The 15,974-nt window shown below is 31.4% G+C and overlaps 3 protein-coding genes across 6 annotated transcripts in view; 1 reads left to right on the top strand and 2 right to left on the bottom strand.

Moving 5' to 3' along the window:
- LOC126838121 (tachykinin-like peptides receptor 86C) overlaps nucleotides 1-1,046 on the top strand; it is an 85,894-nt gene extending 84,848 nt beyond the window's left edge. For all 3 annotated transcript variants that reach the window (XM_050572267.1, XM_050572266.1, XM_050572268.1), the window contains exon 10: nucleotides 860-1,046. In XM_050572267.1, coding sequence (XP_050428224.1) covers nucleotides 860-923 — 64 coding nt within the window. In that variant the 3' untranslated portion in view covers nucleotides 924-1,046. The remainder of the gene's footprint in view (nucleotides 1-859) is intronic.
- On the bottom strand, nucleotides 347-4,524 carry LOC126838122 (uncharacterized). Its single transcript, XM_050572270.1, has 7 exons — nucleotides 4,136-4,524; nucleotides 3,768-3,824; nucleotides 3,401-3,472; nucleotides 3,100-3,171; nucleotides 2,964-2,993; nucleotides 2,809-2,895; nucleotides 347-1,020 (listed from the first exon to the last, which is right to left on the bottom strand). Exons 1-7 carry the CDS (start codon nucleotides 4,197-4,199, stop codon nucleotides 950-952), a joined length of 453 nt encoding a protein of 150 aa, XP_050428227.1. The 5' UTR covers nucleotides 4,200-4,524; the 3' UTR covers nucleotides 347-949.
- Nucleotides 4,525-10,487: 5,963 nt separating this feature from the next.
- Nucleotides 10,488-15,521, bottom strand: LOC126838201 (regucalcin-like). Of its 2 annotated transcripts, none has more exons than XM_050572401.1 (6): nucleotides 15,269-15,521; nucleotides 14,482-14,672; nucleotides 14,200-14,400; nucleotides 11,455-11,682; nucleotides 11,248-11,360; nucleotides 10,488-11,088 (listed from the first exon to the last, which is right to left on the bottom strand). In XM_050572401.1, exons 2-6 carry the CDS (start codon nucleotides 14,657-14,659, stop codon nucleotides 10,840-10,842), a joined length of 969 nt encoding a protein of 322 aa, XP_050428358.1. In that variant the 5' UTR covers nucleotides 14,660-14,672; nucleotides 15,269-15,521; the 3' UTR covers nucleotides 10,488-10,839. The 2 variants fall into 2 exon arrangements, with proteins under 2 accessions (XP_050428358.1, XP_050428357.1); XM_050572400.1 differs by lacking the exon at nucleotides 15,269-15,521 and adding an exon at nucleotides 14,915-15,047.
- Between the last annotated feature and the right edge of the window lie 453 nt (nucleotides 15,522-15,974).

Below are 15,974 nucleotides of genomic sequence, written 5' to 3'. Positions count from 1 at the left end.
TCAAGTTTCACGCTACAATAACCACATTTTAAAATTAAAACAGTTAAATGTTATTGTTTTTGGAGTTAGAATAGATTAAATAATACAAAATAATTCCCTTATAGCTTAAAGCCGAATTAAAATAATTTTACAATTATTATTTGCTGAAAATGACCAGTACAATTACATAAACAATTTAAAAACCTAGATGATAAAAAAAATCGGAGACATTATGTCTTATACATAGCCCATAGGTACTTATAAATAATGATACATTTAGTGTCTACTCAAGAAAACTTATATCATCTACAAATTGTATTTATTTATATAACAATATAAAATACTTTATTAGTAAAAATAACAGTTGTTTTGTAAATTCAATTTTAATTAAAAGAAGCATAATCACTTTCATAATTTACTTTCTTGAGTACCTATATTTTTTAAACTGTCGACAATAACGGACTGGCCAGAGATGTTACAATAATTTATCTCTGAAGGCGGAAGTTTGAGAAAATTAAAAATGCTAAATCCGCAGTATTTAAATAGCCCCCTTCCCCCCCCCCCAAAAAAAAAATATAGATTGATATACAATTAATTGATACGTTTTTTACTACCTACTCTGAATTTTTGATGAATTTTCAAATATGTATTTCTAGGATATGGATCGATAAAATATGATAAAAGTATGGGCTATAATTTGTATAGGTTATTTTTGTTTAATGTGCAATGACTGTAAAATATGTTGTAAAAGTGTTGGAATAATAAAATAAAAAAGCACGTAAAACCATTGGAAATAGTTAAATGACTAATATATTTCATAATGTAAGGTATAAAATAATTAATGTTAATTAACTATATTTATTTTTTAATTTAATTGCAGACACCAAAAATTGAAGAATCTTTCTACAACCATGCTTATCTTATCGTTGATGAAACTATTATGAATGAGAACAGACCGCTGCATCTGCTATTATTGATAATACGGTGACGATAATATCCATTTCTGAAATGGATCCATGTAACTAGAATCTGTGTAAATACCTGCACATAAGTACAAACAAAAATATAGCTACACGTATAAATTTTCAACATTTTAAAATTTATATTACAAATATGTATAATGTATATGTTTTATTTTTTTCCAAATATATTCTGTATTATAAATATATGAATGGCTTATGAAAATACAGCGAGTACACCGGGACCTATTTCCAAGGTATTACTGTCAATTGGTTATGAAAATTACGGGCTAGATGATTTAAGTGCTTAAATGTTTAAATGTATAATGTTTCCAATTTTGAAACTTGTCTATTCTATATTTGAACATTTTTAAAAAAATGTATATGTATATTCGGATGCAACTGACCGGTATTGGGAATCTTTTTTTTCGACTCAATAAACAAGAATAATATTTCAAAGTCCGTTAATCAACTTATCCAAAGTCAGCGATATAATTCTATATAAATGTCTTAATTAAAATCGGTTTAAATTACACATGTAACTCAATTTTTGTTGACAATAGTTTAACCTTTTTTTTTACTGTAAAACTATTGACAACTAAAATTAAGTAAGTGCGCCCACACCGAAAATATAAAAAATATTTACTGGGATCAATTCAGTGGATAATATTATAATCAATCACTTAATTATGAGGTGAGAATACGGGTTTGTTTTAATGTCTGGTTTATGGTTTTGATATGTAAAATATTTCAGTTGAAGAGATATTTTTATTAATATATGATTGAGCTCTAAAGTATTGATACATAAATTATAACCAGTAAAAAAACATTTATAACGGCATTGAAAGGACCGGAGATTTCCAAAAGTTGAAATAACAATGGATCGATAGAAAATTAATTTTTTTCATGAATTAAAAAGATATATAATTTTAAAAAATATTATACGAGGTACTAGGGACTCAATTCTGTATCATATACGATAAATTAGTAAATAATTTATAAATAGCAAACAATTATTATGTCTACGTATAAGCTAATTTGATTAAAACGGACAAAAATATCCGTCAGAACCATCAAGTCGTTATTTTTTTATAAAAAATAAACAAAAATCGTTAACTCTTTGAGTTTAAAAATTCATTTTATAGGTCACTGTTTAGATTCCTGTCGTTATTTGCGGATCGTTATAAACACATTAAAGTTGGGCTTTTAATCGTGACCCTAAAAATGAGGTCGTCGTCCACTGTGATTTGTTATAAGCGATGTCGTTAAGTAATACAAACAGTTTCTACTGTAATTACAATTTATATAGCCATACAAACCACTCAAGTGTATTTTTAGTCACAACAATTTTTTTAGACATAATTTTAGGTTTGGAAATTGTATGATGCACGCGTTTGCCAACCTGCGTTCAGTACTTTGGACGACCAACTGAATAAGTAGAAAGCTGAAGTTTTTAAATAATTTGAACATCTTGAGTTAGATGAAAATGGCCATTTTTTTCCAAAATGCACAATATTGTTTTGATAATTTTATTTTATTTATAACTTTATAATATTAATCAGTAATAACAGATAAACTGAACCTTACTGAGAATATATATATATATATATCAATTATACTGTTACATGCTTCACAGGAATTTTACTCCCCCGCGTATAGGTAAAACGAAATGCCCTCTCATGTTCGTCATGTCTGGATAAATAGTATACCAATGTCCAATGAACAAACAAAGCATTTTTATGAAACATTGTAGTGTATTGGTGAAAAAGGAACAGAGTTGAGAGTATCTATTAATATAAAAGTGATACTACGAAAGTACTGGTAAACCAGTACTTGGTTTTGTTTAACCAGTAAACAAAAAATGACATACCTAAACGTTCAGGAAAAACAGTTTCATCCCCTCGTTTTCCGTTCACCTTGACTGGTATGTACGATTCTTTTTTTATCTGGTCCGGTTCTAAACAACAAAATTAAACACAATGTAAAGCAGAATATCATCACTGGGATATAAGACATGCATGTTACCTTTGTACGTATCTTTGGCCAACATAAAATCTATAATATTATACCAAAAAAAAAAAAAAATGAAAAATCAACGGATGTGAGCACGATTATATTAAAATCAACTGTTATTAATTTGCGATCATAAAGTCTAACTCACTTTTAAATTGGTTTCCTCGTTTGCTGCCAAAATTAACGGCAACTCTAGCTCTTCCTTTGGCGGACATGGGCACTGTAAAATATATCATGTTAGTATAATTTTAGCTCTAGCTGTTTATATGAACGGTGAACCAAAACGAATACAAGAAAACAATCTAAAAGGGCATTTCAACAAGCGTTGTCTGTGTGATTATACTGCAAGCACGTGATGTTTATATTCTGTGTTTGACCATAGATTTCAAAGAAAGTATAGTATAAGTATATTTTTATAGATGACAAAACTAAAAAATGAAGGTACTTACAATAGGCCAAATGTGTTTGAACCTCTTTAGGCGTCACACTGCCATCCGTGTAAATCGGCCTACGGAAGTAAACTACAAAAGATAAAAAATAGTACACAAAAAATATGTTAAATTAAAAAAATGTGTAATAGAGATTACTATTTTAAAGTTGACACATGCCACTTTTTTATGAGGTTACGTAATTTTTTAGTTAATGTACATATATTATAAGAGGAGGCATAGTATAGATTTTGATATTTCTGTTAATATCAACATCAACATCGTTATCATTAATTGTACATTATATTTTCAAAGATGTAAACAAAATATTAACCCTGTTTTCACACAAAAAACGACATGTTCGGTGTCCCTCTTAATGATTACTTACTCGATATATCTTTGGGTACGTCGTCATCGCCTCTTGCATCACTGTCCTGAGTAGTTTCTAATTTTTTTTTATCAAACCGTTAAAAAACATATAATAACAGGTTTCACCGAGTTTTGTTAAACTTTTAAACTGACCAACGGTGCAACCGAAGGGTGGTTTGTTTGGTTCTCTCGAGCAGTTTTGATTGAAAATTGAACAATATACCAGAAACACAATAGCACATTATTCATCTTGCGTACTTATCCCGATTTTCTAGCAAGCAACCCCCTTATGGACAAAAAAAAAGGTTTCGGTTGCCCCACTGTGACGGACTAAATCTTAACAAAGCTCGGTATAATAAACCCTAATACTATACCATAGCGTCTTACCTTTAACGTTCAACACTACCAGATGACATAATACCAAAGTAAAACACAACCTGAGCGACTTCATTTTTTCGAATGGACCGCACGGTCAGAAGCGTCTTTTATTTATAGATTTTTTGTGGACATTTGAAATGGATATGTATAGGGTGAGTCTTTTGTCGTACAGTACTTTTGCACCGTTACGTTGTCAGGGCAGTTGAAAATAAAAGACTCGTCCTATATTTATATAATGCGTATTGTTCATTATACAAGGACTCAAACGCAGACAAGTAGGACGCTGTACCCTAGGGGGTTGTTACGCACTCAGTTGAAATTGTCTTTTAAGATTACTCGTTACTTCGGCTTCGATTGATTTGTCTTTTGCATTCGAATGATGTAAGTGGTCGGTCGTAATTATTGCTAGCACGACAAAAAAAATCTAAAATTGACGTCCGCGGTCCGACCGTATTCAAAACGATATCCATTTTTTTTAGTTATTACAGCAGACAGCCTATGATTATTTATTACAGTACTCTATTGAAAATATAAATAATCAAGTACATATCCATACTATTTAACCTATTAGTAATTTATGTATAAATGAGTGCTAATTAAATCACATTAGCGGTTGAAACATTTTTTAGAAGAGACAATTATTATCAGTTAACTTACGCACCGCTAGTTTTTAGCATGTCACTTAATTTAAAATTCCTACACAATCTATTGTTGTACAAACACTTAACACAAGCCATAATTAGTATACTACATATATGTAAGTTCCTCATTTATCTCTGTAGTGTTACAACAATGACAATACTAACAATATTATAATAAATCTATATTATCCATATTTTTCAGCACTACCTCAACATAAATACCAGCTTTAAACACACAGGTTTGGTACCTACGTTGTACAATATATAAAGCTCGCCGCATGGATAGAGAGGTATAAAATTAGATTCTCACCTGGTGTAAAACGTATGTTCCCGTTCCCACAGCCCCGCGTCACAAAACCCTGCTGAGAGTCGCTGGCAATCAAAATTAAATCGAAAAATATGTATTAGATGAAAGCATTCATAGTCATCATATATCATCATACTTCCTACCAGAGTGGTTATATTACTATAAAATGTTCAAAGCTAAATTAGCTTCTAATAAATTTAATACTTTTTATACTATTCTATTAAAAATTACTTAAAAATAATAGAAACAAAGTCTATTCAAAATGATAATAAAGTTGTTCACTGTTTTTATGAAACCACATTTTAGACTTCATGTTGTTATTGATTAGGCTATAAATAAAAACAAATATGACAGAGAGGGAGCTAATAGCCAACATGTTATCTTAGCATAAGTGCCAAACGTTCAATAGATCGCGAGAAAAAAATCGCCATAAAAAAGAAACCTCTTCATACTAAATTTTAATTAGTTCATCTAGCAATCACATAAACATACCATAAAAAAATCCAATCCACATAATTGCTCTTAACAGACATAGAAATTTCACAGGCAAATAGACGAACACGCAAACAAAATAAATAAATACAGAATGCTACGTTGTTCTATTTTCGATAAGAATACATATGGTCTTCCTCCCATGCCAAGATTTGAAAAGCAAATTTCTAAGAAGCTGCAGCATCATTTTTGAGAAAGCAAACATACCCTTAACATCTAAACTTAAAGATTTTACTTTCAATGTAAGTTTTTATGTATTAAATTGTAAAATATTAATGTAATATAATATATTGTAGCCATTGCATGTAGTAAATTAATAAACCTGTCTTGAATGCCACTATGGTGAACTATGACACTGTTTATTTTTTGAAACGACTATAACCTAGCTTTAATTGACTTCTAGCCATTCTTAGGAACAAATAAAACATTTATTTGTCTGTATAAGACGTTTACACGAAACAAGTTTATAATTTGACCTTGTCAAACTTAAGCATTTTGGTAGACAAGTCATGTTAATACCATGTATCCGGCGTTTAACAAACTACATTTCATGTGAAATATTAAAGGCCGCTGTCCGGTAGTATAGGTACTATTTGCCAAAACATTAATTTTAACAATTTTCGATCATGCTAACTTAAAAGTAGTTTTTCACTGCCAAAAAATCTGTCCTATAATAAACAATTTTTCACTTTCAAATTTCACTTATTACGAGAATAGGGGTGACACCTCGTAGTACTTAGATTTGATGATTATTTGAAGAGCCAGACTACTTACAAGACATATCTTGTAGGTAAAGATTACCTACAAAATACCTACTATACCGACATATTGATCTCTGATTTTTTATTAAATCATTAAAAATGTTGTAATATTTAAACTTTTATTTCTAAATATAGAAATTATTTAAATCCTATTACTCTACGAAGCGTCATCTATGTTTTTGTGCAAAAATATGCGGTTAACCGGCTAGAGTAGGGTTGAGTTTCGAATTTGAAATCATCCAGATCGACACTACATAAATACTAATGATGCTACCCAAATTGTACAGTTAAACCACGTAGATTAACAAAAAAATAAGCGAGATCACAAAAAGTGCGGTATGGGACCTTTAAAAATGTATTGCTAACGACTATATATTGTTTCTGAGGAAAAATACAATTGGAATTTGTCGCTGTTCAATGTATTCTAGCAACATCTGCCAACGAATTCTTAACACGCCCATGTGTTCCATCCTATGTATATGAACAAGCTTGCGAACTGCTGTTTGATATTCGTTTATGTGAATCCGTCGGCTTTTAACCTACCAATTTCGTCGTCTTTATTGCAAGCCTAATAGGAACACAAACTATACCACGGTGAACGTGCTCAAAATATTTTATACAATAGGTTTATATAATACCCAAATATTATCATTGTAGTTTACGCATATTTATAATTTAACGGATGACAGTAGAAGGAGGGTTTTCTAGTAAACTGCTCTTAAGCCCGGTTATTTTACTCTTCAAATTACAAAAAACGCCAAATTTGCATTTAACAGTAAAACAAATATTTGTATTCATTTTTTTGTAGTACTCGGAAGTATTTACTTTTACAAAAAAAGTATTTAAAAATGCTTCAATTGTAAAAAAAGTTTTATTATGTAAGGTATAAAGAAATTTAACCTAAACAAGTCTTTATTTATTTATCTATTGTAAATATTTACATTTACCTTTCAAATGAAACCAAATGTACGTTAGTATGTATTATATCACATTATATTAATTTCGCATTTTACCTATTACATTTAAAAAATGAAAATATTTTTTTAAAATCAATTAAATATTTGGTTTTGAAATAGCTCTATAACAAACAGTTAAATTTATTATTCAATTAAAGAAGCTTCCATAAAATGATAATTTAGTTTTTCTCCAAAATTAATTGACGTTTTTTATGTTAACGTTTCTTAAATTTATTACGAATACTCACATAACTCGCATTTATACTCGTTCCAAAGCCAAGAAATTTAATTTATTCAGTTTTTTTAGATTTAAGAAAAATCGTGGGGCTTGTTTGAAACTATAAGCACATTATACGCATCCGATTGCCGATCGCGACACAAAATCTTAAACTTCAAGTGCAGTAATGTGCACTAGAATGTGTTTTTCATGCGTGATTGTATGTAAAATGTTTGCTAATTGCTATAAAAGCAAACAAAAATATATAGGTGCTAACGAGTAATTCGATCAACAGGAAAAACGTTATCGTGTCTACAGACACAATAACAAAAAAAACCCATCTATGTTAATCCACATCAAAGTTAAAACGATTTTGATATTTATTCATGTAGGTAAACACTGTCCTTGTATATTAATTTTCATATTTTAACATTTATATTCAATCATATCAACTATCACCGTCATTAATTAAGATTGTACAAGGTAACTTGAAAAAGAAAACGCTATTTTACTTTAAGTATTAAAGTAAAATGTCTCTGATTAAGATCGGACGCCGAGTCGATAAGCAAATTTTGCTGTTAAGTTTACTGTTAAATATATGTATAAGACTTATAAGTTATAAGTATTCCAAATAATTAAAACAGACAGGTAGGTTTTATTATTGGAAGACCTTGGCGAGTGTTGTTCTAAAACACAAAACGCATAACTGAGTTGCCTTTTAAGGAATAATCATAAAAAATGTTTACCGACTACAAACGCAAACAATGTTGTAATACCTCGAATTGCATAATTCAACCAATACCACACCACCGACATATTATAGAGACTGAAACGCAGTTATTAATAACGCCCTTTGCACAACGCTTTTCTAATTTTGTTCCTTTTTTTAAAAATAAATTAGGGCTTATTTTGCAGGTGCTCAATTCACACGACTATAATTACTGTCAATATTCCACAATACTTACACTGCTACCAATGCGCAACTAGAAATGTATGTAAACCGGAATTCCTTTTGTAGTTTCTATGTACGTCATGTGGTCATGGTGATGGCGTGACTGTCAGACCATTCATGGTCTAAAAACTGGCAAAAAGAACTGTTGTGAGCTGTTGTCGTCTCCGGAGAATTAAGCCCACGATATGCAATAGTCGTCATTAAATTGTATCGCAAAAACTTATAACAGTCGATAACTTTACGCACAATATTATAGCCGACCGTCGATTAGTAGACAGTACCAGCCTAATCTAATTTAGGTAGCAATTTATTATTCGAAAGAGTATTCTATAATTCTGTTTTTGGCGAAACCAACCATCGAGGGAGACTTTATTCCGCATGGCGCGTTTGTCAAGTTTAATGGCACTACCTCGGCGACCGTGAACGGCCGTGATGTATCTTTGTCTAATTAAACTCTACACGCATGGGTGACGTTTGGAATTTGCATTAACCATTAAACCCGATTTGATTTTTATCTTAATAGGAAACATCGCGGTTAACTATCTATAAAACAATTACCCGTTTATGTCCTAGTGGCAAAATAAACACCTTTATGACGCCTTATTATTACCATGGCTAATTTGTTAACTAGACACTTTACAAATGTTTTAATACACCGATATAACTATTATTATTAGTATGCATTGTCTTAAATGTATTTGTCAAAGTCGGCGTCATCATCGTCGTTTATTTGTCTTCTTTTCATAAATAAAATATAACTTAACTAAAAAATACCACAAATAACGACCAAGGCTCGAGGCAACATAAAGTTTCACGATTGACGCCGCCATTTAACATTTTATATTATACAAGGACATCGTTTTTGCTCTCTACAGTTGAAAATACACATCTACTGAACTACCATCTACCATCTAGTATTGAGTTCGGCATTAAACTAGTTCTAAAGGCGTAGAAGTTGATACAAATTATTAATAAATCAGAATCAAACAAAATGTAAAATATATATACATAATAATAATTATATTATAATATTATTATCTGATTAATAAAAAAGGAATACAACAAAATGTAATTTTGGAAATATTTATAACAATTATAACTGACCAATACTTAAGATTACCTAAACTTGCTCAATTCTTGATTGGTAATTGCTAAATAATTACTAGAAAATTATTTACAATAACTCTTCCCTGATCACCAACGTTTAATTCCGTACATTTAGAACAATTTAGTAGGTAATAGTAAAGATTTTGTTTTCTACTAAATTACTACTAACATACGTTATACCAATTAGTATAATATATACTTAAAAGGACGTCACACACCCGTTATTCTCTTCAAAACCCACCTTGCGCCGATTAATTTTACAAAGGTCATAATCAAAACTAAGAAACCAAATTTTTACATAATATAGACAACAACATTGTCTGTGTTCTACCATTGCCCTTTTTTTAATTTTTCAACCAGTTAATGAATAATTAATTAACTAAGATAGGACTTTTTTGACTTTTAAAAATGATATAGCGTTGGTTGTATTAGGTATATCGAAAAATTACGGATGATGGAACACAGATAATTTTGTCATAAATAATATGTATGAATTTCTTTCCTTGACCTATATAATATGAAGCCTGAGAAAAATTAAGCCGCGCAAAGCAGTTTGATGGGAAAAAAATTGTAATTTATCCTATAAAACGACTGTGATAGCTGACAAAAAAAATGGCAATCAACAAAGTATCCTCACCTCATTACTGTATTAATAAGTATAAATTATAGTTCAAACTCTAAATTAAGACTTTTCGTAAAATTGCCTATACTTTACTCCTTAGAAATGGCCGGTATGGCGTCCTCTTAATGGTTATACTTAAAACAAGTCCACAATCGTGAGCAAAATAATCAATTCAATTTTTCATAATTTGTTTATACTTTTTTCTTATAAAGTATTATTAATTTCATCCTAAACAAGTAATTATTTAATCGCCATGTTTTATATTTCGACTAGGAATACCCTATATAATACATTAAAACAAAGAAATTATAATTATGATATGATATTTATTATTGGTATAATACAAATCTTATAAATGCAAAAATAAAATGTAAAAAACATGCTTTGATAATGTGAGAAAAACATTTTTTTTTTTATAAATACTTATTGTTGTGAATCGGTAATGATAAACCGAGGCTAATTAAAACCATCACGGTCGTTGAATACAGCGATAAGATAAAATTAATTAACCTTTATACTCTACGTCTAGCTGACTACCGAGTCAAAATGAATCGCCACGATAAGGCCAAAAAACTGTTTTCGGGGCGATTATAACAATACGAAGAGTTCAAAGAGTTATGATAGACGGTTCAACACTGGAAGGAGAGGTGCGTTACCCTTATAGCAGTTTGAAGCATTTTTCGTTGACACGACGGTTTGGCAAGCCTTTCACTCCCAGACCGGTTACTTCCAACACCTTACCGGACATCGGGTACTCGTTGAACTGCTCGGACGTCACACCCCGACTGAGGGTAGTCACATAAAGCTTGTCCAGTTTGGGTCCACCAAAAGTTACTGAAGATATGTACTGCGCTTTAAGCTTCAGTTTGCCCAACAACTTACCCGAAGAACCGCTAACATGCAAAACCTGTGGTAAAATATCCGCAATTTAGCAGTTTCTTATAAACTTAACTTTTAATGGTTTACAGTCAAGCTTTATCGATGAGCTTTTAGACTTTATGGAGTTTGAATAGTTGACACATTAACTACAATAGGTCTGTGTATGATAAATGTATTGGTGTTTTACCTGACCGCCGTCATAGTTGGCTATCCACAAGTCGTCTTGGTCGTCTATGGTCATTCCGTCCGGCACACCTGGCAAATTGTCGGTCTTAAAGTCGTAAAACACTCTGCGGTTGGCTGCGAAACACAATAATAATAAAATCGTTTAAATAAGGAAAAATGTTGAAAAATAATGGCTGATGTATAATATTATTTTAATATTAACACATACATATAGATGCCTTAGAGGGATTGTAGTCGAATACGGCTATTTGCTTGGTCGGCGAGTCGATGTAGAACATCCTCGATCCGTCTTTGGTCCAAGCTAAACCGTTTGACACCGACACCCCTGGTAAAACAGGTTCGATACTCTGAAAACAGCCAGACGTATGGTTTAACTTGTACAGGGTACCCCGGCCCGGAGGTATAACACCGTCAGAGTCTTCAAAGCCCATAGTGCCTGTAAAAAAAAAATCAAAAGCAATACATGAAATTCTAACAGACAGAAAAAAAACCAAAATGTCCAAACCAAATCACAGTTTCCATACTTGTGTAAACGTAAAATTAAATAGTATTTTCAAAGTACTGTCATTAGTAAAATCAACCGATAGTTTCAAGTTTGTTGGTTCATTAACGCAATTTCCAGTATAAAAACATTTGTTTTAATATTAGTTATTTTATATAAAAAATATTGTTGCCCACATATTTGTTCAATTCGATTTTTTACAATATATTATTACGAGATAATACCTAATCAAACGATCATTCAATAATTTTGTATGCTATAATATTGTAATTTGAACCATATAGTACATTTTTTAAAAGCAATTTGAGAGTTTTATGCATCTTATAGGTCGAAATGAACCGATGTCGATTTTCGGCAAAAAAAAAAGCCAACCTCTGGCTAAGAGTAAGAGGTTACTCTGAATAAGATTATTGCCGGCTAACTAGATTCTTAACTTTAGCTTGTTCTGCAACACTTACATTGACTCTAAAAAGTGTTAGTTAAGGGTAAGAGAGAAGGTCTTCATTATGAATATTTAAAGAAGTTTAAAAGCTAGTCCCCACTGACCTTCTGTACCATAAAACTTGTTTCACTGGAATATCTTCAAACTTTAATAAGATAGTATAGTATATATCTTACATAGTAAGAAGCTACCACACAACAATAAAGATAGTCAGTAGACGCAAAGTTCCTATAAAAAAACACATTCAAGAAAACGCTTCGATTCGAGTCTGTGGATACCAGACCCCACTTTAGTATTTTCTTACTGTGCTGGTTTATACTGAGCTTGGTTTAGACTGTGTTGGATTCGTATTTGCAAATTCACATCGAAGCGTTTGATTGTGATGAAATCACATTCAGATTTAATAATTACTTTTACCCAACCTTGCTAACTTGTTCTATACTGATTTTTAATAATTGGTATAGTCTGTACTGGTTTAAACAGTAATTGGTTTTTTTTAATCTTCTATTACTAATTAAAAAAATAACATTTTCCCCTTTCCGTTACTTTCTATTTCCGAATTAAAAACTCACCACTGAATAATGAATATAGCTCTATATTGTGGTGATTAATAATAGTATTATAATGATGTATTGATGACGATAATTATTTTCGGGCAGGTATTATACGACGGAATCGGTTTGAACAGTAACATTTTTCCAGATATATTGAATACACTTATTTATTATGTATTTAACCTAATTTTTCAAACTGATTTCCTCTTACTAGCTAAAAGGTAATATTACAATTTGGGTAACTTATATAAAGCATTGGGCAAATAGGGAAATCTTGAAACAAGTTATGATTTAGATAAACCATAGCGATTAGTCTGTATATAATTACACTTTTGTTTTATAGAATGTAGTGTATGTAGTGTACCTAACCTAACCTAATCTAACCTAATTGCGTTTATTAGTTATTACTACATCGAAACGACAAACCCTAAAGCCCAACTGAGGGTAGACGAAAAAAATTTAATTTCCATCCTTGTTATTTTTAATAGTTATAATTAAAGATCATTTATTTTGTTTTCTGCTATACACACTGAAATCCAATATTAACACGACGAATTAATGATTTATAAACAATGTCAGCACTCCTGAAAAACATAGTGCAGATGTACCTATGGGCTGTGACTATGACTCGACTAGTCTAAACGACGGGTCAATGCAATGGTAGACAAATACCAATCGAATTGTAATTAAAAATGGTATCACAGAGACAACAGAAAAAATCGTTTCATACTGGGAACAAAACAAGGTATAAATTCACTTTACCGGAGTCTAGACCTTTTTTTTTATGCGATTTTTTTTTTTGCCATATTATAGTGATTTTTTGCTGATTACGAATCTGAAGTCAGAATTAGGCGAACTCCTCTAGTTCTAGTTCTAGCTACTTGAAATGTATACATTTGTCGGTGACGCAAGAATAGATTAGGTTATAGGTTCAGTAATCGGTCTCGTTAGGCCGCTGGCGCTTCCAGAGCAGTGGGTTAGGTTAGTTTATTCCTTTAGGCAAGCTATTTTTCGCTCTAGGGTTTTTGAGACGTGAGCTCCCATCCAACGAAAAGTCCCGAAAGTACGGAATCGTTTTATACAGTTCAAAATTTACTAACTTAAAACTATATCGTTGTTCATTACACTATTAATATTACTGATTACATCATTGATAATATTATAATAATAATGTAATAATCAATAATAATAATACAATTAAATGATCAATTAATGTTTTTCTTTAATTTTCCTTTTTAATGTGTAAATTATTGTGGTCCGTTTAGAGAAACAAAATATTTGATTTTAATAAAAATATTTTTTTTTTGCCTTAGATTAAAAGTGTAAAATGACTATCCACTTTGAAAACATAATTGATTTTAGGTAACTCCATTTGTTTAGTTTTATAATAAAATGTGAGTTTTGTCTTAACTCTTAGTAAAAAAATGTATTATACATTGTACATAATATACACACCTGCCCATAGGTATCCGCTGGCGTCGGCTTTGGCATCGTTCCAGCGGTTACCTGCTTTGTCGGCGTCTACCACGGTCAACTCCACTACCCGGAAGGTGTTTTCGTTGAGGTTCCACCGGAGTGCAGCCAGCGTGGTACCCAGGCCAATCACGAACAGACCCTGTTGTCCAGCCACGGGAATGACAAAGCTCACGGTTTCATCTACAAAATGAATAATTTTTACTTAGGTTAATTCAATACACAAAACGGTGCTATTCAAAATGGAAAAATACAAATACCAACCGAGCTGAACGTGTTCCAATCGATTCTGAAATAGTCTGTACACACGGTGTTGGGCTATGTCGACAAAGTACAAGACATTGTTCTCAGAATCCCAAAACGGTCCTTCGCCGTGTACCATTCTCTCGTCAGCCACTTCCTTTACCGAAGCCCCGTCGTAGTTGACCTTTGCTTCTCCCATTGTTGCCCAGAAACTGCAAAAAACAAAAAAATCCAATCACCCGCAGTGTCAGCGATCATGATTAAACGTTTACCCAACCGATTACATGGTTTCTTAAATATTAGATATTTTAACAATGGATGAAACTGACAAAATCAGATTTCACAACAATGCATTTTTGGATTTTACATATTATTATCGTTCTAAGTCTGTCCAAAATAAATCATATAATACAACAGACAATTGGAGTTACCAAAGAATTGTTTTATTACATACCCTAGGAACAGTACAGCACACCGTAAAACAGACATTGTAGAGGAGGCGAAGTGATTGCTATACTCCACTACGGCCGGTAAGTAACTAACGACCATCGGAGTCTAGAAACCCGAGTATAATTATAAATAGTTTGCTTTTTATCGCGACACAGTGGAGGAGGTGGAAAGGGTATATGCCTTATGAGAAACGGTTTGTTTGTTTTACTAAACGTGCCTAATCTGTTGGTACGTTTTCCAATATCTGGCCGTAACCCCGACCCATTATGAAGGATGTCATTTGTGTTTTCAACCGTCAACAATGACAAATTTTAATTAATTAATGTTAAAAACCTCGAAACGCTGTTTTCACTATTACCTCTTCTATAATTGATTTTCACGCTCGCGAAGCGTTGGATCCTTGAATTCTTTTGCTCCAAAGCTTCCAAGCGGATGGTCGATGGTACCTCTTTTCCTACTCGCTTAAAGTTAAAAACAACCGATTTATTTGCTTTGTGTAGTTTTTAACGACGAAAACGCGTTTGTACGTCTGACTTACTGATAATAATAATTAATAATGTTACGGTTGTATTCACAAGTAAAATAAAACTGTTAGTTTATACAGAAAAGAGAGGGCCGTCAACCTTGACACTATCAACTACTTATTATAAATGCCATTTATTACCTACGATAAACGCTGTTTTCCGTCTACTTTACCAAAGTTTATCTAATCTAAAACAAAAAACCCACGGCATTTGTAGTTATACTAACTATTTACCTTCAAACGGTTTTATTTTTTTCTATATAAGCAAACTCGTAGGTATTTATAGTATATAAATATTTTTTAATGACTAAAAAAATCCCCAAAAACATTTTTAATTGTAAACGCCTAACTTTCTTTGGAAAATGTATTAGGAAATCAAAATAAATATTGCCTTCTTTATTTCTTGTTCTTTAGAAAAATTTCTCTTACTTTTGAATATTTTAAATGATTTTAACAGAAGATTCAAATTTTAGGGTTCTCCGACTACTGGACATGTATTTTGATATTAGATCTTATTCCAAAGAAAATTAGGTGTCCAAAG

The sequence above is a fragment of the Adelges cooleyi genome, unplaced genomic scaffold, assembly GCF_023614345.1.
Source record: "Adelges cooleyi isolate 19-005CV unplaced genomic scaffold, UGA_ACOO_1.1 ACOO_flye_CR_arks_rails_tigmint_CR_PRNA_30, whole genome shotgun sequence".
In the NCBI taxonomy this organism is placed as follows: Eukaryota; Metazoa; Arthropoda; class Insecta; order Hemiptera; family Adelgidae; genus Adelges; species Adelges cooleyi.
The sequence above is the reverse complement of the archived record's forward strand: the minus strand, read 5'-3'. Positions and strand labels throughout refer to the sequence as shown.

Bases quoted from the DNA above. Each gene is read 5' to 3' on its own strand.
- LOC126838201 (XM_050572400.1), bottom strand. From the start codon at position 15,009: ATGGTCGTTAGTTACTTACCGGCCGTAGTGGAGTATAGCAATCACTTC. The intron at 14,673-14,914 runs GTATGTAATAAA...TGTTTTTTGCAG, and splicing joins TGTGCTGTACTGTTCCTAGG to TTTCTGGGCAACAATGGGAG. The intron at 14,401-14,481 runs GTTGGTATTTGT...TTCATTTTGTAG, and splicing joins ATTGGAACACGTTCAGCTCG to ATGAAACCGTGAGCTTTGTC.
- LOC126838122 (XM_050572270.1), bottom strand. From the start codon at position 4,199: ATGAAGTCGCTCAGGTTGTGTTTTACTTTGGTATTATGTCATCTGGTA. The intron at 3,172-3,400 runs GTAAGTACCTTC...TATATTTTACAG, and splicing joins TCAAACACATTTGGCCTATT to TGCCCATGTCCGCCAAAGGA. The intron at 2,994-3,099 runs GTGAGTTAGACT...ATAATATTATAG, and splicing joins ACGAGGAAACCAATTTAAAA to ATTTTATGTTGGCCAAAGAT.